Source organism: Meles meles, chromosome 20, assembly GCF_922984935.1.
Source record: "Meles meles chromosome 20, mMelMel3.1 paternal haplotype, whole genome shotgun sequence".
Lineage (NCBI taxonomy): Eukaryota > Metazoa > Chordata > Mammalia > Carnivora > Mustelidae > Meles > Meles meles.
In genome coordinates, this window is record NC_060085.1 from 13,820,092 (window position 1) to 13,845,240 (window position 25,149).

The following is a 25,149-nucleotide window of genomic DNA, read 5'->3' on the forward strand; positions in this document are numbered from 1 at the left end:
CTGGGGTCTCCAGAAAGCAGACTCCCAAGATGAGGATTTGAGTTGTCCCAGGCGTGACCCCAGGAAGCCACGATGTGGGTGGGGACGTGAGACGAGGAGGGAAGGAGCCCTGAAGGAGGGCCCCATGAACAATTGAGTCTGGGCCGCTGGGGACCGCGGGAGAGAGCAAGGAGCATGAGCCTCTGAGGGGTCCCACCCCAGGGGCGATGGAGGCGGGGCATTTAGCCACACCCAGCTCTTCGTCAAATCCTGGAAGGTTCTCAAGATCCTTCAGCCCTTGGAGCGTGTGGGTGCATACCCAAGCCTTTTACAAAATAACACAGACGGCGTGCGATCCTTGTGGAAGAATTAGAACATACAGCTAAGCAAACTGAAAAAGCCCGGGTAAATCCTATATCCTCAGAGAAGACAACAATGAACACTTTGGTGAAAAAACCTTCCAGTCTCACCCTTGTGCAGGGTGCAAATATACACGCGTATTCAAAAAGAGGATCATGTTCTGGGGCGCCTGGGTGGCTCAGTGGGTTAAGCTTCTGCTTTTGGCTCAGGTCATGATCTCAGTGTCCTGGGATCGAGCCCAACATTGGGCTCTCTGCTCGTCAGGGAGCCTGCTTCCTTCTCTCTGTCTCTGCCTGCCTCTCTGCCTACTTGTGATCTCTGTCTGTTAAATAAATAAATAAAATATTTAAAAAGTTACAGAAATAACATAGAGATTCTTAAAAAAAAAAAAAAAAAGAGGATCATGTTCCATATACTATTTAACTCCCCCCCATCCCCCCGCCCGACTCTACACATTTTTATTCCATAAACGGGGTCCACTGGCACCCGGTTTTTCAGTAATTTTCTTTTTAAATTTAACAACTTATTGTGGACGTTCTAATCAGGGCAGACTCCTATGAATTCCTCATGGATTGTCACATACAATGTTCAGCGATGGTGACGGACTGCCATTCATGTGGCCGTTCTGACGCCAGACAGTCACCGCCCGACTGAGAGCCATGTTACACGTCCCATCCTTCCTGCTGGAGTTATTTCCGTTGGGTGCGTCGATGCCGTGAAAATGCTGGATTCACGTGTGTGCATGGCTCATTTCATGCGGCTACCGTATTTACCCTTCTTACCGTATTTACCCTCTTTGCTCAATCCTGTCTGTTCGTGTGTTTACGGAGGTGACTGATGCCAGTTTATTAACCTCTCATGGAACGTCGGAGTCATTTCTCATTTGTTCCAGTTACGTGGGACGTTTCTAAATCTTATTTTAACCCAATGAATGTCACCTGGGGTGTTTTTGTTCCTCGAAGCATTGGGTGACATTTGGAGACGTTTGTGGTTGTGGTGACTGGGGGTGGTGCTATTAGAATGGGGGGGCAGGGTTGCCCCTACATGTCCTCAAGGGCACAGGGCAATCCCCTGACAAAGACTGATTTGGCCTCAGAGTCCACAGGGCTCTCGTTGAGAATCCTGCACCAGTCCCACTCAGCCTCTTGGGGACCTGAGTCTGTGGCATGAGGTGAAGCTTCCTGTGCTACAAACTCTCTCTAAAACAGATTCTCAGGCTCTGCTTCCGGACTGAAGGGGTTAGAAGCTTAGAGGTGGTGACAGGAAATCCCAATTTTATTCTATTTTTAAAAAAAATATTTTATTTATTTGACAGAGAGAGCCACAGCGAGAGAGAGAACACAAGCAAGAGGAGTGGGAGAGGGAGAAGCAGGCCTCCTGCCGAGCAGGGAGCCCGATGCGGGGCTTGATCCCAGGACCCTGGGATCATGGCCTGAGCCGAAGGCGGATGCTTAATGACTGAGCCACCCGGGTGCCCCCCCCCCCAATTTTATTCTAAATAAAATCTCCAGAAGAGTCATATCCTTCCTTCTGGAATATACAGGTAGATAGATAGATAGATATCTATATCATCTATCTATTTATCTATATACATATATCATCTGATATATATATATATATATATATATGTAATCTCACAAGTTATATTCAGAAGTCTGAAATCAGTGTCACTTGGGTATAGTCAAGATGTCAGCAGGGTTGGTTCCTCCTGGAGCATCTAGGAGAGATTCCATGTTCTCGTTTTTTTCCAGCTTCTGGAGATTGCTGGCATGCCTCGACTCACAGCCCCTTCCTGTATCTCCCCAGTCCCTTGTTTCTGTCATCGCATCTTCTACTTCTTCACCTGACCGTCTTCCATCCGTCTTACAAAGACCCTTGGATTACACTTAGGGCCCACTTGGATAATCCAGGATAATGTTCCCATCATCTCAAGATTCTCAATCACTTCTACAATGTTCGTTTTGCCATTCCCAGGCGTCCTTCCACAGGGGCCATGCTAAGCTTCCCTATATCCTTCCAATTTTTAGCATATGTGGGGCCAAAGCCAGCGCTCCTTTTGTCATTGGAAGTAACAGTCACAGGGGCGCCTAGTGGCTCAGTCAGTTAAGCATGGGACTCTTGTTCTCACTCAGGTCTTGATCTCAGGGTTGTGAGTTCAAGCTCCCTGTCGTGGAGCCTACTTAAAAAAAAAAAGTAACATTCACAAATTCTGGGTCTGGGGGGTGCCTGGGTGGCTCAGTGGGTTAAGCCTCTGCCTTCGGCTCAGGTCATGATCTCAGGGTCCTGGGATCGAGCCCCACATCAGGGTCTCTGCCCAGCAGGAAGCCTGCTTTCCCTCCCTCTCTCTCTGCCTGCCTCTCTGCCTACTTGTGATCTCTATCTGTCAAATAAATAAATAAAATCTTAAAAAAAATTAAAAAAAATTCTGGGTCTGGGCAATGGACTGTGGATATCTTTGATGGAGACTTTATTTAGTCTACCATATTCACCCTTTTAGCAGCTGTAATTGTGGCTGGGTCTATGGATGCGTCATAATTTCTTATGTATCATAATGTAGCATAGCAGTCAGAATTAAGGGTGGGAAACAGAAACCACTTGAGGTGTTTTCGTTTTTTTAAGCGAACTGTATGCCCAATACAGGGCTTGAACTCATGATTTGGAGATCAAGAGTCTCATGCTCTACTGACTGAGCCAGCCAGGCACCCCCCAAAAAACCCTTGAGGTCTTTTGACACAAAGGGTTTCATATAGGAAATTCACAACTACTCAACTCTGCTGTTGTAGCATGAGAGCAGCGGAGATGGAGCTGAATGAATGAAGCATGGCCTTGTGCCAGTACAACGTTATTTATAATAACAGGTAGTGGGCTGGATGAGGTCCAGGGGGCAGAGTTTACCACTCCTGGTGCAGGGGAGCAGGACCAGGACTGGTCCTACAGGAATGACTCTGCAGAACCTGCTCACCGGGGGGAACCAAGGCTCCCTCAAATCAAAGCAGGGTGCCGGAGGTCCTTGAAACCTCTGACTTTGGGCGCACACCCTGTATCTGCAATCCAGAAATAGAATGCCACCTTTGTATCTGCCGTGACGGCTTTTCAACCCCCACCAAGTTTGTCACTGGAGAAGGGAATGCAGATTCCAGAACAACAGGTGTTTCCATGGCTGGCTGCTGCAGAGAGAAGGGGAAGGAAAAACCAAGACAGCTCTGGTCTCCTCTGCCTTTCAGACGCCCCCGGGCTTCTCCATAGCCGGACCTGAACACGTGCCCAGCTGTGGGAAACTATGAGCCTGGCTGCAGCTTTGTAGCCTCTGCCTGGAAAGGGGTTGGATCGGGGTGGGTTCTGAAGTCAACCCACCGCTTCCTCCTTGTTTATTACTGTACTTTACGGTGATGGGAAGAATGACTGTGTAATTGTAGGATGCATAATCACGGAACCTATTATATGTAATTGCAGCATTAGGAAGACAGTAATTACCATGCGATATAATAAATTATGTAATGAAATGTAATCGCACATAGATCATGAATCACAGAAATGTGTAACGCCCTCCAGGAAACTGTTTATCTTGTTCCCTGGGTGATCGTGCCGTGTTGGCAGGTGGCATGAGGAGGTGTGGGGAGATGGGAGTGAGATTAGAGTAGATTAAAGGGTGGGGGCGAGAGCAGGAGGACAGGGTGAGTTTGAGGCTGGGGGTTCAGGGACAGTGGAGGGTGGGGTGAGCACGGGGATGGTGTTGGAGTTTAGCCACAGACTAGGGGAGGTGCAGAGAAAGAGGCAAGAGTGGGGAGTTGAATAATGGATTAGGTCAGAGGTTGGCACCCTCTGGCCCAGGGGCCCAAGACCATCCAGCCAACTGTTTTTCTTTTTAAATCTTTAAAATGGGGACGAAATTCAGATACTATGAACTTAGCCGTATGCAAGTGGACGATTGCACAGCATTTAGTACATTCACAGTGTTGCGCAGTCATCAGAAATTTCCATCCTCCCCAACTGGGACTCTGTCCCCATTAAACACAAACTCCTGCTCCCCTCTCTGCCCAGCCCCTGCCACCCACTGTCCTACATTTTGTCTCTTCGGATCTGGCTACTCAAGTGGGATCAAAAGTCTTCATCCTTTGGTGACCAGCTGCTTTCACTCAGCAGGGGTCCTTGAGATTCACCCGTGTTGAGACCTGGGTCAAAACCTCCTTCCTGTTCAAGGCTGAGGAGTCTTGCAGGCTGTGGATAACCCACCTCGGGCTGGTCCATTCCTCCGCTGATGGACACTGGCTTGCTTCCATGTTTCGGCTCTTGTAAACCATGCTGCTCTGAACATGGGTGTCCAAATATCTCTTTCAGACCCGGCTTTCAATTCTTTAGAGGATATTCCCAGAAGTGGAATTGCCGGGTCATATGGTAATTCTATTTTTAATCTCTCTCTCTCTCTCTCTCTCTTTTTTTTAAAAAGATTTTATTTATTTATTTGACAGAGAGAGAGAGAGATCACAAGTAGGCAGAGAGGCAGGCAGAGAGAGAGGAGGAAGCAGGCTCCCCGCTAAGCAGAGAGCCTGATGCAGGGCTGGATCCCAGGACCCTGGGATCATGACCTGAGCCGAAGGCAGAGGCTTTAACCCACTGAGCCTCCCAGGCGCCCCTACTTTTAATCTCTTTGGGACTCTCTCTCCTGTTTTCCACCCAGGCTGCTCCGTTTTACATGCTCACTGACAGGGCACGAGGGTTCTGATTTCCCCACATCCTCAAAGCTTGCTGCCTTCTGGGGTTTTTGGTAGTAGCCCCCTTGATGATACGAGGTAGAATCCTCCTTTTTAAAAAAATCCTTAATGTTGTGCTTTTTTTTTTTTTTTTAAATGAATCACACGTATGTACCCTGAAACTAGATCTGTGTTTGTAAATATATGTAACTCGTTGCTGGGCTTGCTTGCCATGGTCATGCCCTGTGAAGATGTGTAAGACTGATTTTTCCCCGTCAACATCACACGTCTAACATTCATTCACATCCTTTGTCAGAGAAGAGCTGCCCTCACTCCAGAGAGAAGGTCCCATGCCCACAGGTGCAGCGTTGGCCACGAGCCTCAGCGGTTCCAAAGCCAGCCTGTTTGGTTCTCGGAGCACACCAAGCAGCAGGACTGAGCCTCTCTCCCTAAGCCTCGCGGGTGACATGACGGAGACCACAGGCTGAGGGACACGGGACCCAGGGCTGAGCCCCTGGGGTCGCAAGCAGCAAACAAGCCTGTCCCCTGGGTCAGGGAATGAGCCGTGATGGAGAAGTCGCGCTGTGTAGCCCATGCGTCTAGCTCTGGAAACTGCTTGGTCTCAGAGGAGAGAGAGGAAACCCTGAGCTGAGTGAGGTTCCATTTCTGCTCCCTGGTGGGATGGGGGCGCAAAACAGAAATTAAATTCAGTTGTAGGGATGCCCTGAGTGGCTAAGTCAGTTAAGCGTCTGACTCTTGGTTTTGGCTGGGGCTGTGATCTCAGGTGGCGTGGGTTCGAACCCCATGTCCGGCTCTGTGCAGAGTCCGCTTGAGAGTCTCTCTTCTTTTCCCTCTGCCCCTCCCACTTCTGCACACTCTCTCTCTTTAATAAATACACAAATCTTTAAAAAAAATTAAATTCAACTGCAGAAAAATAAGGTTTTGTTCTTTGAGTGTTTATGAAATGAGATTCTCACCTGCTACATTTTAAAAACAAAACAAGGCACACGTGGCTGGCTCAGTGGGTTAAGCCTCTGCCTTCGGCTCAGGTCATGGTCTCAGGGTCCTGGGATCGAGCCCCAAATTGGGCTCTCTGCTCAGCAGGAAGCCTTCTTCCCTTCCTTTCTGCCTGCTGCTCTGCCTACTTGTGATCTCTCTCTCTCTCTGTTAAATAAATAAATAAAATCTTAAAAAACAAAACAGGTAGGGACCAAAGTGGGACTGGGCAGGAGCTATCTGAGCACAGCCTTGGACTGATGGCCCAGAGAAAGGCTGGCGGTAAGGTTGGGGCGAGGGGGTGAGATCCTTAGGATCCTTAGCCCTAACCCGCTCCCCCTGGAGGAGGCCTAGGCAGGAACCCTGATTTATCAAACTGCGTAAGACCCGGCAAGCCAGAACATCTCCAGGACGATATTCACATCACAGAACCGCGTCTGTCTCACTGCCAACAACCTTGCTGACGACGTTGACCTGAACTTACAGGATGAAAGTGTTACTCAGGGCAGTGACAGCCTTGTCAAGGGTAAGAAATGAGCCTGGTGACTGGGAACTCCACCCCCAGAGAAGAAGCAGATTGGTTTCTCTCCTGGTTTTTGAGGAACCAGCTTGGGGGCCCAGCACACTCCCATCTCACCCCCAGTATCATGTGATGGTCCCTCCTGCATCTGTCCTCCCTACACTTCTTGGATGAACAAAGCCTGACTAATTTTGGGGAACGATTTTGTGCCTTCCTATGTTGGCCAGAGGTGTTGGAACAGTGTGATTCCTTCTTTCCTTCCTTTTTTTTTTTTTTAAAGATTTTATTTGAGGGGGCGCCTGGGTGGCTCAGTGGGTTAAAGCCGCTGCCTTCGGCTCAGGTCATGATCCCAGGGTCCTGGGATCCAGCCCTGCATCAGGCTCTCTGCTTAGCGGGGAGCCTGCTTCCTCCTCTCTCTCTGCCTGCCTCTCTGCCTACTTGTGATTTCTCTCTGTCAAATAAATAAAATATTAAAAAAAAAAGATTTTATTTGAGGGGTGCCTGGGTGGCTCCGTTGGTTAAGCGGCTACATTCGGCTCAGGTCATGATCCCAGGGTCTAGGGATCGAGCCCTGTATCAGGCTCCCTGCTCTATGGAGAACCTGCTTCTCCCTCTGCCTGCTGTTCTGCCTACTTAAGCTCTCTCTCTGTCAAATGAATAAAGAAAATCTTTAAAAAAGAAAAGATTTATCTGAGAGAGGGGCACCTGGGTGGCTCCGTTGGTTAAGTGTCTGTCTTCATCTCGGGTCATGATCCCAGGGTGCTGGGATCGAGTCCTGCGTTAGCTCCCTGCTCAGTGGGGAGCCTGCTTCTCCCTCTGCCTTCCACTCCCCCTACTCTCTCTCTTTCTCTGACAAATAAATAAAATCTTATTAGAGAGAGAGAGAGCATGAGCAAGATGAAGAGCAGAGGGAGAAGCAGACTCCCTGCTGCATTGGGAGCCTGACCCAGGGCTCAGACCATGGGCTCAATCCCAGGACTCCAGGATCATGACTTGAGCCAAACACAGATGCTTAACTGACTGAGCCACCCACATGCCTCAGGACAGTGTGATTTCTGAGGGATTTCTTGCAGTGTTGGTTCCTCCCTCCAGGCTGGGAGGCGATCACCACCATCCCAGGAATTCTCAATACATTTTTATTACTTAAGCTGGGAAAGACAAAACAAAACACAGCACAACAGCCGCACATGGGGCTGTAGGGTGAGTATGAGCGTGTCCTAAGTCACTTGAGCTAAGAGCAGGAGCTGCCCAAAGCCCTATCAGATCCCGGCTCTCCCCGCTCTGCAATATCCCCCCACTCTGGGCCTCACTTTCCCTTCTCCAAAGCTACCTGTGGACCAGTTGCGTTCGTGGGCGGGAAGTGTGTTCATCAGCATCTGCGAGTTGAGGGGACTCAACTCGGACTCAACTGCGGACTAAGGGGTCCGTGAGTTTGTTGCCGATATTGGAATCCAAGAAAGCCACCGCGCGTCTGAGGCTGGGTGCTTTTGCCGTTTTTAATGTCTGCTGTTAATAAAATATTTTTACAGAGACCAAAAAGTCGGAATAGTGCAAAACATCTCAACACCATGCATTCATGACCACTTCTCGTTGGTTTTAAACATTTGTTCCAAGTCACATATTTACAGAGAGATGGGGGAGGGGGGTGGCGTCTGTGCAGACACCGGACCAACGGGATGGAATTAAAACAAACAAACAAACAGCATTTTGAATTCACATTTGCAATCACATGCTAAGAGAAGGTGTGTGGAGGAAGAACCCCCCTCGACTGCGTGGCCAGGTTTGGGGGGTCTCAGGGGGCCGGGGCCAGGGGTGCGAAGTAAGTACCCCTGGCTGTATGGCCTGGGATGCATGGGGGTGGGGGTGCCCACTCCGCCTGTGACCAGTGCCTCAAGAGAGCCACTATGGTTAGGCGGGGGTTGGGGAATGGGGGAGGTCTTACTCGACACCGTCAACTTGATTTCTCTCTTTAAGAAAATAAAAGGCAAAGAGAAAAGCAACACGTGTCAGCGAAGACGACTTTGGTCCTTGACAGTTCTTAGGAAAGGATGTTCAGGGGGCAGACGGTGTCGTGATCTGAAACGACCCCCCAGTGAGCTCCCCTCCCACTCTACTGGGGCAGCAGAGTTTAGGGGCGACTCTGGGCTGTCCCTGCTCTGCCCCGCCCCTCGGTGTCCCCATCTACAAAATGAACAGCGCAGGGTGTGGGGGACAGCAAGGTCTCTGAGGTCCCAAAGATTTCTAGTTGGGTGTTAAGTTTTTTGCATCTCTGATGGGGGCACGGTGAGGTTTCAGGCTCTGGGGCCTGGGAAGGATTGCGGGTCAAGGCCAGGCACCTGCTCATTTTACATAAATCCTTCCAGGATGGGCTGGTGAGAGCCAGAGAGAACAGTGGGTTCCTCTTCCTTCTAGATCCCCTACTTTTCTCCCCATCTCTGAGTCTCTTTCCATCTCAAGGTTGCTCTGTGTCTCCCCCCCTACCCCCCGTTGCTGCCCCACTGCCTAGAGACCCTCAAGATCTTCCTGGGCATGATCTCACCCTCTTGATTTCTCCCCTTCTCTTTCTCTCTATCCTTCCCTCTTCTCTCATTGTGTCCTTACTCTGGGACACTGTCCCTCTTGGGGGGGGGGGCACAGGAAGAAGTGATAGGCTCTGTCCAAAACGCCCCTCAATGTCACACTCCCCCTCCCCGACAACGAGCCAACCCTACTTTATCCTTTCCCAGACCCGTGATAATCTAGGGCATGTTCCTGGCATGAAATGAGGTCTGATACAACCCTGAGGGCCCACCAGGGCTCAGAACTTCGGGCACCCCAGGTGAGGTGGTGAATGGCCTTGGGGAAACCCTGCTCCTCTCTGACACTTGTTCCGACACAGGAACTTTCTAGTTCCAAAGGCTTCCAGGCCCTGAGACTCCTTTCCTGTCTCCTCCTTGTCTGCTCTCACCCTCTCTCCACTCTGTCATGTGACTCAGCAGCAGTCTTGCTGGCGCACGTTCTGTTGTGCCCAGGTCTATGTGGGAGGGGAAGGTTGGTATGGACAGACATGATAGACATGCATGTGAACCCCCCACCCCAAGACATAATTCTACTAGGCATACCCTCCCTGTCATCCCCCTGTGCCCAGTCCGTACTTGGCGAATTTGGGCTTATCCAGAGGCCTCAGACCCTAGTTGGGGGAAATAAAGCATGTCACAGACAACTCCCAGCCCCCCGGCATCAGGGACAGAGGCTGGGGGGAAGTTCTGAGGATCAGGGAGGGTTTTCTACAGGAGAGGATATTTGTGATGGGTTTTGAGGGATAAATAGGAGTTCTCTGGGGGAAAGAAGAGGGAGTAAATTTCCAAAACAGTTCTAGCCTGGGAGTCAGAAAAAGTCGTTCAACAAATATTACTTAAAGCTCCCCCCATGTGTCTGGGCGGTGCTGGGGAAGTTTACACACACACACACTCACACACACTCACTCACACACATGGGCAGGCCTTGACCAAAGACTCCCAAGGACTCTTGGGAAATAAGTTGGCTCTCTCAGGCAGAAGCTCAGCTCCCCCTTTTCCTGCTGGTCATCCATAAATATTTCTGGGTTCACTCCAGGTCATATTACCTCCCCTTAGGGCTGTTGCTGGTGTTCTCAACCTGAATCATCTATCCACCTCACTCCCACCTACCCCTGAAGGTGGTCTGAATTTAAAATCTATCTCTCAGTCCATGCAATAGAGTCTAAGCTCCCTCCTTGCCAACCCCCACCTGCCCCAGCCCCCTCCCCCACCATCCTGTTGGAAAACTGGCATCTTAACCTCTGATTCAGAACCTTCTGGGACCTGAATTCTGCCTAAAATCTGCCTAAATTAGAACACCTCCAGGTAACTTCTCTGAGAAAGTAGTGCCATTTCTTCCAGACGTGTTCACATACCAGGAAACCGTCAATATAAACATACAACTCTCATGCCTACGGTTTGCACATGGCCTCCATAGAAATGCCAAACCCCTTGGGCAGTGCACAACGTGGAACAACTGTACCCAGTGGACTGGGGTTCATCTAAGGGGTGAGTTTGTTTTTTCTTTTTAATGTATCCTTCAAAAATCTTCTCAGGTATTAGTTTCAGTGTTCCCAAAGCACTTTGCCTCTCCCTCAAACTGCATTGGTCCATTCTCCATGAGGTGGCCAGAGGGAGCTTTTGAAACCTGACTTCCAGACTCTCCTGAGCTTTTAAATCTCCTGGGGCTCCCCAAGTCTCTTAGCATAAAATAAAATCTCCCCAGGGCAGCATAGAAGGCCCTGCCTGGTCTGACATCTCCACAGGGCTCCCGGACATCAACACCTCCTCCTTGTTGTCCCCCTCGTCAGCCACATTGACCTCGCTGTGCTTCAGGCCTACCCACCTCAGCCTTTGCACCTACTGTTCCCTCCGCCTGGAGCTTTTTCTCTCTAATGGGTGGTTCCTTCTCCTTTTTCACCTCTTCGGAAAGCCCTCCCTCACTTTGCTGTCTGACACAAGCCCCATCACTCCAGGAGTCCAGCTACTCCTCACCTTGCCCCTGTTTTAATTTTTTCCTAGTACAAGAGAATCTTGTACTTGTCAGTCTGGCAGAAAAAAAAAAACAACAACAAAACAAATGGCACACAAGCACCCATCCAACATGGAAAAGCAGACTGCGGGCAAAGACAGGCCAAGACAAACTTTCCCAAAACGTTCTGCCTGCATGAACTGCAATGGGGAAACTTGACTCTGGCCAGATTGCCCCACTATTGCCTCCTGGAGGAAAAGCTTTAGGCGGGTAGAGGCCCTACCTGGAGGTATCCTATAGCACGATGTTTGAATGAATGAATAAGGTTTTGGAGACTAAGCTCCAAGTATGTTTATATATTTACACACACACACACACACACACACACACACACACACACACACCCCTAGAGTTTCTGGTCTCTTTCTTGCCTGCCTGGAGAATTCTGGGAGAGGAAAAAGGGGTTCAGGGGGTGCCTGGGTCCAGGGAATCCCAAATCCTCTCTTTTTTGGGTGGGAGATCTAGAGTTCTCACAGAATCTCCCCATAGGGTCCCAGTGGAAAGGGTCAAGGGCAGGGATTTTGCTGGGCAGCCAGACATGGGAGGGCAATGGGGGTCTTGGCCCAGAACCCCCATCCCTTGTAAGAATTGGGGGAGGTCCCCTGAAGAGGGGTTAGCAGCAATGGGGAGCTTTGTCGGGTCATCCGATCTCAGCCCACCCTTAAATGGGGCACTCAGGCCAAAGAGAGTAGTAGGGAGAGGGTGTGGCACTGGGATCTTCAGCAAAGTCTCAAGCAGCTCTCTAGGCCTCAGTTTTGCCATCTCTTAAATGGGTGGGTTGAACGCTATGATATGAGAATGGGGTATGTTGGGGGAAAAGGAGAGGCAAACCCCTAGAGGGAAGTGGGGGCAGCGCGGGTGCTTCAGAGCCGTCCACTCGGCCCCCAGGGTTTGGGCGCCCGAGGGCGCATGTGCTTTTGAAATCCCATCCTCCCCTCCGTCCCTGTGTATTTTTTGCACAAAACGAAAAGACACTCTGGTCCAACCTGGGCCCTCCAACGAACATCCTAGTGCCTCCAACCCCTAGGCCACCCCAGGGGCACTCCAGGAAGCCCTGCCCCTTGCCCAGGGCCCGCCCCTTGAGGGAGCTGAGAGTTCCATACTTGGCAATTGGTCTTGGGCCCCAGGGCTTGGGGACCCATCTTATGGCTTTTCCAGGGGACAGGAGGCAGGGCCTCCCCGTACCAGAGCCCCAGGATCTGGCCTCCTCCATAGGGGGCGGGACTTCCTCCCATCCCAGCTCCAAAGGTCCCCTAGGCGCTGGGGACTTGGCTTCTAGTAGGGGATGTGGCTTCTTCCTTCATAGCGCCCTAGGGCGTGGCCTCTTGAGGGGGCGGGGCGTCATCCGTTCACAATTCCCTAGAGGGGCGAGCTAAGTCAAGGGCGCAGGCGCAGCCAGCCCTCTGCACAGAGCCCAAAGACTCGCCCTCCAGGAGGTCCCAGCGCGCAGACGCCGCCTCGCCCCGTGCGCAGGCGCAGTGCTGCCCGCCCGCGTGCCCCGCACTAGAGCGCAGGCGCGGCACCGCCCTCCTCGGCGGAGCGCGTGTCCGACTTGAGCTTGACGAACTCCTTGGCGACCTCGTCATTGCTGCGCTGTGACAGGATGCGCAGCACCGTGAGGCCCGTGTCGTCCATATGGATGCGACGGCCCAGTGGCAGCCAGCAGGCGGCACTCCCGCGCTGGGCCAGCTCTCGCAGCTGCAGTACGGCCAGCCCCACCGTGCGGTCCTCGCGCGCGAAGCAGTAGTCCTTGACGCACACCTGCAGCTCGTAGCACTCCGGGCCCACGTCGGCGCTCAGCGTGCTGCGGGGCGGCGAGGGGTGAGGGGGTGGGGGAGAGGGGGCTGGGCGTAAGGACAGCCCCGCCTGCCGGCTCCCACGCCCCTACAGCTGACCCCGCCTCCGCGCCGGGCCACGCCCCCAGGCCCCCAGAGCTGGGGCACGCCCACATTTCCTTACCCACACCCCTGTTCCCCAGTAATCGCAGTCCTGTCTCTCCTTCCTCCCTTCTCCCCCCAACCCCACCTCTAACCTACAACGCCCCCCACATCCCACTCCCAGCCCCGGGCCAAACCACGTCCCCACCCAGGTGATAGTTCCCCGAGACTCCCTGGTTAGACCATGCTTCCACCCTGTGATATCTACGTCCACACCTTTGGCCAGCTGAGCTGCTGTTCCCACAATCCTGTCCCAGATATCGCACCCAGAAGTCCCTTTACGGGGCTCCCACCTGAATCCAAGTTCTCTCCTTGACGTGTCCCTTCTCCCATATTCCCTAGCTCTTCCTTCTTACCCCTAAGGCTCTCTCCACACGACCTGCTCTCATGACTCGCCATGAGTGACCCCCCCAACACACTCCAGCTTGCCTCCCCTACCCCCAAGCTAGGCTTGGGCTGGGCTAAGGCTGGGCTTCTGCCTCCAGGGGACCTGCCCTGATGGGCCATGCCCACACTGCTCCCCAGAAACACCCTCCTTCACTGTACTTCCCAGCCCTCAAGTACTACTGCCCGCCCCAGGAAACATCTGCCCCACAACTAGACCAAGCCCCTGCTCCCAAGCATTTATTTCTTCAGGTGCCTTGCCATTCCAAAGTCCTTGACCAAGTGCCCTATTCTTGTCCTCTTCCCTCACCCCTCTGTACTTCTGTCCCCCGAGAACACCCCCCCAACATGATCCTGCCCCCGTGAGGTTTGCACCTGACCCAAATATGTGCCCACCGCAAGCAATACCCTGATCAGACTTACTTGAGGTTCCCAGCTCATCTGCCCCTCTGGACCCCTGATGCCCCATCTGGATAGGACCCCACCCTCATTCACTTGACAGGCATCCCTGGACCACACCCGGCTCCTGTCCCCTACCTGTGACTCCTCCAGCCCTGCCATGACAGCCCTCACAAGGCTCACTGCTGACTCCAGGAGACCTGCCCCCTGCCCCTGAGACCCTCACCCACACATTCCTTGCCCCATCATGGCCCCTCATGGCCCTTACTAGACCTGAGTCTACAGCCCCGGAAATGGCCCTGTCCAACATGCCCCCTCTTCCCAGACTTCCCCGTTTCTTCACAAGCCTTCATCAACATGTTATATTACATTCATGGCCTCCCCTGGGAACTCCTTGTCTCCCAGAGTGGTCACACCCATCCCCTCACCAATGTCACTCATGCACTAAGGTGCCTTCCTTCCAGTTCCCTCTCCTAGGATGTGACCCCTCTCATCCCTGTGCCAAGGAATCACCGGCCCACCAGACATCCCTCTTCTAGTGGACCCTTAGGTTCACCTAGCAGATGTCCCCTGCCCATGTGCCCCAAACCATTCTTAGACTCACAACTGGAAGCTCTCGTTGTACTTGGGGGCCCAGCTGTTGTTCTTGGATTTGGTTGCAAACTTGCGTTTCTTGTCGCTGAGCTGGGGCCCAATGATGTTGACCTCGATGAACGGCCGGAAAATGCCAGAAGTCTGCCACTTGAGGTCATTGGCAGCCACGACTGTTAGGGGAAGTAGAGGATAAGGCTATCAGGCCCCCTACTACACAGCTGTGGATTTCAAAGCCTGTCTGAAAGAATACATTTCCCAGCACGTTCCTATAGTGAAGTGTCACTTTATGACTAAGTTCCAGCCAATGAAATTTAGTGAAAGGAAGTGATGTGGACAAATTTCAGGTTGTGGCTTAAACTTTCTCCTTCTAGCTGCAGGCTGGGATGCTGCTGGGTACTGAATTCTTTGGTACCCTATAGAGGAGGAAAGGTACCCTATTAGAGATGAAAGTGCAACAAAAGGGGTGCCTGGGTGGCTCAGTGGGTTAAGCCTCTGCCTTTGGCTCAGGTCATGATCTCAGGGTCCTGGGATTGAGCCCTGAATCAGGCTCTCTGCTCGGATGGGAGCCTGCTTCCTCCCTCTCACTCTGCCTGCCTTTCTGCCTATTTGTGATCTCTCTCTCTCTGTGTGTGTGTCAAATAAATAAATAAAATCTTAAAAAAAAAAGTGCAACAAAAGATGGCAGGGGTGCCCAAATCTGTGAAGCCTCCAATGTCAGCTCTGGGCTGATCGTCCTTGGTTACCTCAGAGAAAATTTCATTCTCTCTTGTTTAAGCCACTGTCATTTTAGGTCTTGGTTAAAACAGTTCAATCTGTGTTGTAATTAAAAAAAAAAAAAAGCCAACAAAAGGAAGGCAGAGCTGAGAGATGAAGACGGTGGATTTAAATCCCATAACACTGAGTCCCTGGATCCAGCCATGCCTGAGGGTGAATTATTTCTGGAATGTTTAGTTTCATGAAACTTTTTTTTTTAAAATGAAAAATGTTTTTTCTTGCTTAAGCTAGTTTGAGTTTGGTTTCTATCATAGGACCTAGTGAGTCCTGGCTAAAGGCACTCCCTCTCCCACCTCAGACTACTCACCTTTCACAGTGACCTTGTGTTCCCCAGTTCCTGGATGAGTGAAGAGCTCAACGTGGACTGAAACTTCACCCACAGGGTCTTCCACACCCGAGCCTGGGCGGGGTAGGGGAGGATGCCTGGCATGAGATCCATTCTTCCCACCCACTCTAAGGGACCTGGACCACTTCCCATCAACCATGTGCTGGCGGCACCAGGTCATCAGCCCCAACAGGGTGGCACTGAGGGTGAGGCTGTGATGTCAAGTGACCTTAGGAAGCCAAGAATGCTGGGTTCGGGCTTTTCACTACCTTGCTGCATGATCTCAGGTAGATCTCTTAACTTCTCTGAGCTTAATGCATCTGCCCTCGATTTTTCTCATTCCACTGTCTGTCAAAACTTAGTCGTCATCTTACACATCACTGTACACACCCTGGCTTCCTGGGTCTCATTTTCTCCTTTTGGTTGCACCAATGCCACACTCTTCAGGTTCTCTTCCTACAGACTAGCTGTTCCTTCTCACTCTTTTGTGACTTCCTCCTTCTCTTTCAATGGTCGGACTGTTGGGACTCCCTTCTTTGTCTTCACTCCCTCTTGAAGTACTCACACACTAGAAAATCCTACTGATTCTATCTTAAAAATACATACAGAATCTGGCCTGCCTCCTTGGCTCCATCATGTTCCATCCCCCATCATCACATGCCTGGACTATTGCAGTAGCCCCCACCCTGTCTCCCGAACCCTCCTCTAAGTTTCTCTCCATACACCAGCTAGAGTAATCCTATTAGGTGAGCACAAATCCCTCCTCTGCTCAAAACACTTCCATGGTTTCCATCTCCCTCTGAAATAATCAAAGTCCTTTTGCAATGTCCCTCTCAATGTGTCCTCACTATTTCTCCTCTCCTGCCTCACTTCTGTCCACTCTCACCCTCGCTCACTCTGCTCCAGCCACACAGGGTTCCTCACTGTTTCTCCAAAACGCTGGTAATAACCTCACCCAGAGTCCTCACTTCTTCTGAAGTGACAGCTTGTAGGGTTATCTTTATTTTCCCTGCCCCAACTCTATTCCTGTTTCAATAGAGAGTCTCAAGTTTCCACTGAGAAATGGCCTCCAAGCCCACCTCAGATCTCATGGCTCCATCTTGCACCATGAACCATGGCTGCCCAATCAGAGCATTCCCTGACCTTAACTGCAGAGATTGGCTCAGGAATGGTCATGTGACCCATGCCGGGCCAATCAGAGTTAGCTCTGGGACTTTAGCTGTAACTCTGAGGAAAGAGTCTGGTGCTAAGCTGGCAAGGCTGTCTGCCCAATGAGGGAAAAGCCTACATCACAGATGTCTCAACAGAGACCAGTGACCAAGGACATTGTCAGAAACTCTGGATCCAGCTATTATTGATGTCAACACAGCGCTTAATCTTTCAGTTCCAGGCCCACAAATTCCCTTGTCTGCTTGGTTCTGGGTAAGGTGTGCTTCTGTTTGTGGCCACCACAATGCCCTTATTGATGGGTTCTGATGGGGTCACTGAATGGGGCAGCTGAAAAGCTCTGTCCCTGTCTCTCTCTCTGTGGCTCTGGAAAGGGCATCCTGTGGGGCCTGGGGACCTGTGACCGCCAGCACCCCCGGGTTCCTTCCCTGCCCCTCAGGAAGCTCCCACATCTTGAGCACCCCATGCATGGGGGGGAGGAAGAGGGGGAGTCAGGGGTGGGTGTTCAAGGTTAATCCGGGTTACCTGGCACTGGGTGGAAAGTGACTGAGGCTCAGGGGACAGAGAGGTCTGGAGACCCCCATCACCCCACTACTGGGGCGTGCAACCCCCCAACCTCGCTGCCCACCCCAGGCCACCTTCCTTGTCATCTCAGGCTCTGGATCCCCCCTCCCCCCAACCAGTCACATGCTCAGCCTCACCTCCCCCCACCCCAAGGCTGATGCTTCAGCAAGCTCAATCCGGGCCAGACTGAGGGTGCCAGGGGGGGAGTTGGACAGTGGTGGGTGGGGTGAGGGGTCAGACCATGGCCAAAGCTAGTAAGAAGGGGGAGGAGGGCAATGCTGGGCGCCCCCATCCCGTGGTTTGCTGGCTCCAAGGGGAAGGGTCTTTCCTGGGCCTCTCTGTACTTACCCCAATCCCACCCCTCCCCAAGTCCCTGGCGCCCCTGTAGGGGAAGGTTCCTTGGGCAAGTGGCTTAATGTCCTTTGAGACTCAGCTTCCTCATCTGTGGAATAACGATGCACCGCCCTGTGGGGCAATTGGGAGAAATCTTTTCAAAAATCCCCAAGAAATGCTTCTTGGTACAAACGCTGGCTCAGAGTTAGAGCCTGAAAACTGATAGTTTTCTATGCTTGGAAGAATGACATCAGTAATAATAATAGTTAATAATAATAAAGTAACAACAACAATACACTTCCTGGGAGCTACTACATGTATTACAGGTCAAGAACTGCTCCCAATTTAATTCATCTAATCCTAAAAATAATCTTATGAATTAAGGCCCTTGACTGTTCCAGTTTTACAGATGGGAAAGCTGAGACTCAGGGAGATGAGATAATCCCGCAGACGCCCAGCCACCGGAGTGGCAGAGCTGGGATCGGAGCCCACTGGGATCTGAGTCCACTCTTAACCGTGCAGGCGCTGTCCAGGGGACCCGGGATCTGGCTTGAGATGCACCCAGGAAGAAGCGGGTTCGACTGGAATCGCTTCTCCTTCCCCACGTGGAACCAGCAAGCCGTCCTTCCCCCTCATCCATCTAGGCCCCCACAGCCAGTCTGGCCTGGGCCGAGCCCGGCAGGCCGGGGAGGCGGAAGGACGGGCCTTTTACTAGCCGGGGCCGGGAGGGGCGCAGGCACCGGGCACCGGGCGCGGGCGGGCGGGCGGGCGGCGGAGGCACGTACCCTTCTCAGGATAAATGTCTTCACTAAGGGTAAACCTAGTCCCTTTTCCACCATGGACTAATCACAGGGGAAGGTGGAGAAAGGAGGGAAGGGAGGGGTGAGGGGAGAGACGAGCGAGCGAGAGGCGAGGATGGAGGGTGAGTGTGCGTGGCGGGGAGCAGGGGAGGCGCGGAGAGGGGGCAGCGAGTGAGAGGGAGGAGAAACAAGAGAGAGAGAAACGTCAGCTGCAGACGGACGGACAGACAGCCTCCCGCTCCGGGGGAACACCGGGGACACTAAAAGCAGCAGCTTGGACTGGAGGCCCGACGCCCAGGGAGGGCCCTAGGCCCTGGGCTGTCTGTGGGGGGAGGGGGTCGCTCCCCTGCCCCCAGCTTCTGCTTGATGGCAGCTCTCCCTCCCACCGCACTGCTGGGTCAGAGGCCAAACTTCTTTCCCTTGTCTTAGGACCAGTTTTGTATGGGGTCCTCACGGAGGGGAACGAGGACCCTGGAGTCCTGCTCTCCCCAGCCCCAGCTGCTGTGTGTGAACTCAGAGAGGGACAGGAGACAGAGGCAAGAGAAGAGACAGAGAAAGACAGAATTTGAGAAATGGAAACTCCCTTTCGGTCCACGCCTCCAGGTTGGGATCCCTCCCATCCCCGGGGCTGTCAATCATTTCTTTGCTGCATGACATCATATGCCCCGCCCCCAGATGTCAACCACTCCCTGAATCCAATACTTCAAAATCCCTCCCCTAGGAGTGTCAATCACTCCCTGGTCCCGCTTCAAAGAAGTCCCGCCCCACAGCTTTCAGTCACCTCCTGGTCCCACGGTGTCACAGATTTTTCCCAGGAGATGCCAATCACCTCCTGGCCCAATGACGTCAGAGGTCCCGCCCCCAGGAGTAGTCTCACTCATTGGCCACGTGCCATCACGCAGCTCAGGCGCTCCCGGGAGCTGTCAATTGCCCCGGCCCACGTCACAGAGGAGGTGAGTCAGTGGCAGCCTCGCTGGCCAGGGGCTGGGTTGCCGCAGGCTGGCAGGCCGCCGCTTACCCTGGGCCGCTTGTGTCTGCACGAAGGTCTTGATGAGCAGGTCCGTGGCCTGGGTGTAGAGGGACAGGGCGTAGCGCAGGGACTGCAGGTCTGGGCTTTTCTCCAGGAAGGTCTTCTTGAGGCCCACGCCACCCGCGTGGAAGTATTGCTGTGGAGGACAAGGTGGGGAGAGGTGAGACTACTTAGGCAGCCCCAATCCCCCTTCCCAACCCCGCTGCCCTTCAGTGGTGATGGGCTGGGGGGGGGGTTTCCTTCAGAAACCCCAGCCGTGCTCTGCTACTCTGCCACTTCCAACCCTGCCCCAAAGGCGACGGTGAGCTTCCGGCCCTCTCAAAATAATACCTATGCTTCTAGCCTCTCCTCAAGCCCTTTGTGGCCCCAACCCTGCAACCTCCCAGCCTTTTCTCCAAAGGTCTTCCCTAGAACGTACCTGCCTCAGGGTCTTTGCACTTACTGTGCTCCCTGGTGGGACGCCCCCAGCCCCTACACAACTTCAAGCACCTTATTTTGCCATAGCTGGTTCCTTGTCCTCCCTTGGTTAAGATCTCAAGGAACTTTCCTTGACCACCCTCCTGTTTTACTATAATTATTTCAGCAAAAAATCCCTTCAGAGTAGTTTTCATTTCATGGACACCACGGTGCCTTTCACTGAGTTCTTGCATGGGCTGGTCCTCTGCCTAGGATGCTTTGTTTGCTTTGCCTTGCAAACTCCTGTGCATTCCTCAAGACCCACCTCCCACATGCCTTCTTTCTGAAAGCCCTCTCTTCTCCCTCCCTGGGCTCTTCCAGCTCCCATCCTTCCTTCTACCTTACCCTGGCCCCACAGAGCTGGGGTTGTCTGTATCTGGCTGGCCCCCTGAACCCAGGGCTCCTCAGGGCCCTGCCATCAGCCAGCCTGGAACTGACGGAAGCATCAAGGAGTCATCAGGGAGTATTTCTAAACTGGATGAAGTAAGGTGGGTTCAAGCCTAGGTCCATGTCTACACCAGTCAGACCTTTTGCCTGCTCCACCTGGGATGGGACAGGGGTGGGACCTCTCACCTTGATGGTGTCCAGGGCCAGTTCAACTACTGCACACTGCTTCGGGGTCAAGCTCTTGGCTTCTTCTCGTACCATGTGGTCCTGGATGGATGGAGAGAGGGCCCAGGTAGGCAGACAGGCCCCACCTTAGAGATCTGCCTGGCTATGGGCCTCATCCCTGTAAAACCCTGACCAGTTCAGTAGTGGGTCTGTCTTTTCATCATTGTGTCCCTGGTACCTAACACATGACTGGCACATGGCAGGGGCTCAATATTTGTTGAATAAATGATTTGTACTCTTGATCAAACTGTATCTGAATTGAGCTTTGCAGATCTTCCCAACACACTGGAGCAAATAAATAGGGCTTAAATCGGTCTGAGTAGGGTTTCTGTCCCTTGAACATGTCACCATTCTGCGACCTTTCCCCTAGGAAGCTTCCCCACCCCAATCTTCCACCCTTGGCCTCACCTTGAGTTTAGACAGCTGACCCAGCTCTTTGGCTGCGTTGAAGATCATCTGGGTTCCCTGCAGGTAACAACAGTCACAGCCAAAGTGAGGGTGGGGGTCGTCTAGACAAATCCCCACGGCCCTACTGACACCTTAGCCTTGGACACCATCTTGGTTCTTGTCCAGAGGCTCTGGGCAAGGCAATGGTTGTGTCCCAGGGACAGAGGTCTGGAGCTCCCCTTCAGGAAGTGCTGAGGAGGAGGTGGTGACTTTGTCCCTGCAAATCCCAGTGTGGGCACATTACCCACCCTCCCACCTCCACCAGGACCCCAGGTTTGTGGGACAGAGAAGAAAAAGAGTGGGCAGCGAGGAGCCATGGGTGCGGGGAGCCCTGGGTGGTGTTTGTCAGTTTGGGACAGGTTTGCCAACCCAAAGTCAGGGGGTTTTAAGAAAACTATGGGATGGGCTCTGGTGACCCCACCACCACAACTCCTGGGGCCCCATGCCACTGTGGGAGAATTTCCCCAGTCATCTGGGTGGCTGTTAGTCTGACCCTGTAAAAGGAAGAATCCTCCCCACCAACACACACCTCAGTACCCATCCCCCACCCCACCCAAAACAGACACCAGCAAGATGGCATCCTGGTTATGGCTCCAATGAGCCGAGTGGGCCTGGGTTCAAATCCCAGCTCTGCTGTGTGGCCCTGGGCAAGTCACTTAACCTCTCTGAACCTCAGCTTTCCTATCTAGTTGGGGAAAATCATATCCACTTCATGGTTTAGCTGGAGCTAAATGTGTCTTTGTTCAATGTTCACTGTTATTATCATCTGGTTTCAAGGTCATGAGCAGTGCTGGGAGCAATGGTTGGCCTGGAAGCCATGAGTCCTGTCCCCCTCAATCACTGTGCTGGGTGACCTGAGGCGTGTCCTTGGATTTTTCTGGGTCTGTTTCCTTCCCTGGTTAACAGGGGCACCTATACTAGCTTAGGGCATAGGGTAGGCCTAAGTATCAGTGAGGTCCTGCATTTACTGGGCCCTGGGGTGGTCTGGGGTCCTAAGCAGGACTAGGCAGGGAGGAGGGCCATTCACAGCTGGGATGCTTGGAATCACATTGACGGTCTACCAGCTGGCCAGTGGGAGCTGGTTATCCTGCTGCTACTAATATCCTTACCATCATCCTGGCTGTTGCTACTCTTTCGATTCTGTGTCTCTGATTCCCTGAGGCTGTCCTGAGGCATAGCTACTTAGGAGCCCAGCTGTCTGGTCCTTGGTTTTCCCTGCCACCCCTCCTCCCCTCCTGCCTCCCTCCCATCCACCAACCCTCACAAGCAAACCAGACAAACAAAGGAAGAAGAGACCACAGACGGGTTCACAGTGCGCCCCCAGACGGCACAGACCACAGAGGTGGAAGGAGGCACGGGGTGGGGAGGGGGTTGGGGGTGGGAGCCAGACAGACAGTGAGAGGCTGGTCTTACATCTGAGTGGCTTGGCAATTTCACCCTGCCCTGTGGAGAGAATCAGGTGGAGGTCAGAGTTTGGGTGGCTGTTGGGAGGATGCTCACTGGGGCTTCCCTGCCCCCTCAAAGCACAGTCCCACTCCCCAGCCCACAAGCTGCCCCCCAGGTCCTGAGTCTAACATTGGGCCCCCTCCCCAGCTAGGCATCTTCCCTTGTCTCCCACTGGGGGCTCTGGCCAGACACCAGACTCCCAAGAGGCTACAACCAGCCCATCACCTGGGGAACAGCCTGTATAGGAATGGGGTTCCTTGGGGAGGGGGAGAAAAGAGAAAGAACTTGGGTTTCTCTCCTCTCCCAACCCCCAAGACTTTTCCCCAGCAGGCTTGACTCGAAAAGAAATGTACTTATAGGTATCACAAGTTCCCTCAATGTAGAGACACACACCCAAGTATATCCACACAAGTGCAGAAAGTTTATACACACACACACACCTGGATCAGCACATGTACACACAGAACTCACACACTGAAATATACACATGTACTCCCAAACACTTGCACATGTGTGCACAATCACACACATAAACTCACACACTCACCTCCGCATGGATGCACTTACAGGTGTATGGTGCCTGGAACAGTGAGTGTGCCCCCCCCCACACACAAAGGGCTGGATGAGTGAGTAAGGAAGCCCTACAACCCATGTTCATGAAGCAGAGACCCCCCCTTGTGTGCTCATAGATATGATAGTTCCTGCATGAATGCACAGCAAGGGCAACTGTTCATGTATTGCCACAGCTTCCATCTCCTTACAACAAACACCCATTAGAACAGTAAAAATAACATTAAAATCTACGTGAAAAACAACACATATCTCAGTCCAGGGCAGTGGTCCAGTGTCTGGGCCCTTCTCAAAGCCACAGAATTCAGCTGAGCCCAGAGCTGAGATAAGTGCTTTGGGTTTTGTTATGAGAGGGTGGGAACTCTTTGCACACATGTTTGCTCACACAGGCACACACACTCCAAGCCATGTCCCTGGAGAATCAACTCATTCTGATTTCTGGCTTTGTGGGACTTGTTAGGACACCTGCCTTTACCTATGATCCCCAGCTAACCTTCCTACCCATGCACATGAACACACACATGCACCAGACACCAGAGCTCAGGACCTCAGCACAGATGAGGCCCTCATTACCTTTTCTAATCCCTTGCCATGTTTTCTCAAGAGGTTGCCCTGCAGAGACAATGTCACAGGGTGATCAACCTGGCAAGCCATGTGGGGTGGGAACCCAGGGTGATCACACATGTACTCATGGGGACAGGAGGTAAGGGGCATCTATACTGCACAGGGGGCTGATTGCTGGGTTGCATGGGAGAATGTGTGCATACCTTAATGACCAACTCTTAAAAAGCTATAAGAGAGTCAGAGAGATAGAAAAGAGAGAGAGGAGAAATAGAAATACAGAGCCAGAGAGAAAGAAGAGAAGTCATTGCCAAAATATAACCCATTTACATTTACTGTATATATTAGGATCTTGTTTCTTGGGTCAACAGGAGATCAAACAGGCTTCAAATTCAGACAAACCTGAATTTGAAACCTGACTCTGGCATATGTTTACTATGTGGCCTTGAGCAAGTGACTCCTCCTCTCTGAGCATCAGTTTTCCTCATCTGCAAAATGGGAATAATAATAATATCCACCTCACTTAAAGGGTTGTTATGAAGGTGGGCTATAAGAGCAACTACGAGGTCTAGCATACAAAGCATCACCAATAATGTGAATCCCTTTAGCTTCTTGCCCACAAACACATTGTCTGTTGTTGGGTATGCTGCCACCAAGTGGTTACAGCCACAGATGCAGGCTGCAGCTACCAAGGAGTGAGATGAGCACTTACGAAATTTTGACAGGTGAAATCTTATAATAGCCTGTCTTGTCCACAAAGGGGGACTCTGAAGTGGTTTTATTGATCTCTGCCTAGTATGTGTTTACATATTTCCACCACCAACAACAATATTAGCTCTAATTTAGTGAGCACTGCCACAGGTAGTCATAGAGATGAGCACTTTAATGCATCATCCCATTTGGTTCTCACAACAACCCTCCGAGAGTTACTGCAGTTAACCCCTTTTTCCAGACAAGGAAATAGAGATTGGAACTCTATTGGGAAGAGTGACTTCCCAAGGTCACAGAGAGTGTGGCTGGGCTGGGATTTGACGCCAAGTCTGCCTGTCACCAAAGTCACGAATACTGTTTCCCACCTGGGTGCCTGGGTGTGTGTCTGGGATTCATGTGGTCCTGTGATGGGAGTGGGAAGGCAGGGGTGGTGGTGGGGGGTCTGCGCTGAACAGCTGAGTAGGGGGACCCGGGTGGTAAGAGCCTATATTTTGGATGGTTGCTAACAGTTCAGAGCCCAGAGGGGAGGCAGAGGGACTCCGTTGACTTTTAACCTTCTAGCTTTGGGGAGAGACCAATATCCTGGTGGAGTCTGAGCATGGGAGTAAGGGTGAATTCCAACTAAAGGACGAGGTCAGATGTGAGGGTGCTGGGCTCAGGGTTTGGGGTTTGGGAGCAGGAAAGCACCTCTTTGGCACTTACAATGGGGCGGGGTGGGGGGCGGGGTGGGTGGGCGTGGCCTCCCTCCCTCCCGGCCCCGCCCCCTCCCCATGCCCCGTCCCAGACAAACACAGGCACATCTAGGCGGGAAGTGGGACAGTGGGTGGGGGGCCGGTGGGTGAGGAGGGGGCGCTGGGTGGGGTGGATGCAGCCACGCGGTGGGCCGAGTCCAGACACAGAGCGGACGGACAGACAGACGGACAG

The 25,149-nt window shown here is 52.5% G+C and overlaps 1 protein-coding gene across 7 annotated transcripts in view; it reads right to left on the minus strand.

Moving 5' to 3' along the window:
- Positions 1 to 8,024: 8,024 nt before the first annotated feature.
- UNC13A (unc-13 homolog A) overlaps positions 8,025 to 25,149 on the minus strand; it is a 63,016-nt gene continuing 45,891 nt past the window's right edge. For 4 of the 7 annotated variants that reach the window (XM_045991651.1, XM_045991647.1, XM_045991646.1 and 1 more), the window contains 9 exons: positions 23,527 to 23,565; positions 22,351 to 22,380; positions 20,899 to 20,955; positions 20,452 to 20,532; positions 19,411 to 19,558; positions 18,378 to 18,434; positions 15,511 to 15,603; positions 14,440 to 14,599; positions 8,025 to 12,919 (listed from right to left, as the gene is read on the minus strand). In XM_045991651.1, coding sequence (XP_045847607.1) covers positions 12,619 to 12,919; positions 14,440 to 14,599; positions 15,511 to 15,603; positions 18,378 to 18,434; positions 19,411 to 19,558; positions 20,452 to 20,532; positions 20,899 to 20,955; positions 22,351 to 22,380; positions 23,527 to 23,565 — 966 coding nt within the window. In that variant the 3' untranslated portion in view covers positions 8,025 to 12,618. The remainder of the gene's footprint in view (positions 12,920 to 14,439; positions 14,600 to 15,510; positions 15,604 to 18,377; positions 18,435 to 19,410; positions 19,559 to 20,451; positions 20,533 to 20,898; positions 20,956 to 22,350; positions 22,381 to 23,526; positions 23,566 to 25,149) is intronic. The other 3 variants (XM_045991652.1, XM_045991648.1, XM_045991649.1) reach the window with 2 other exon arrangements.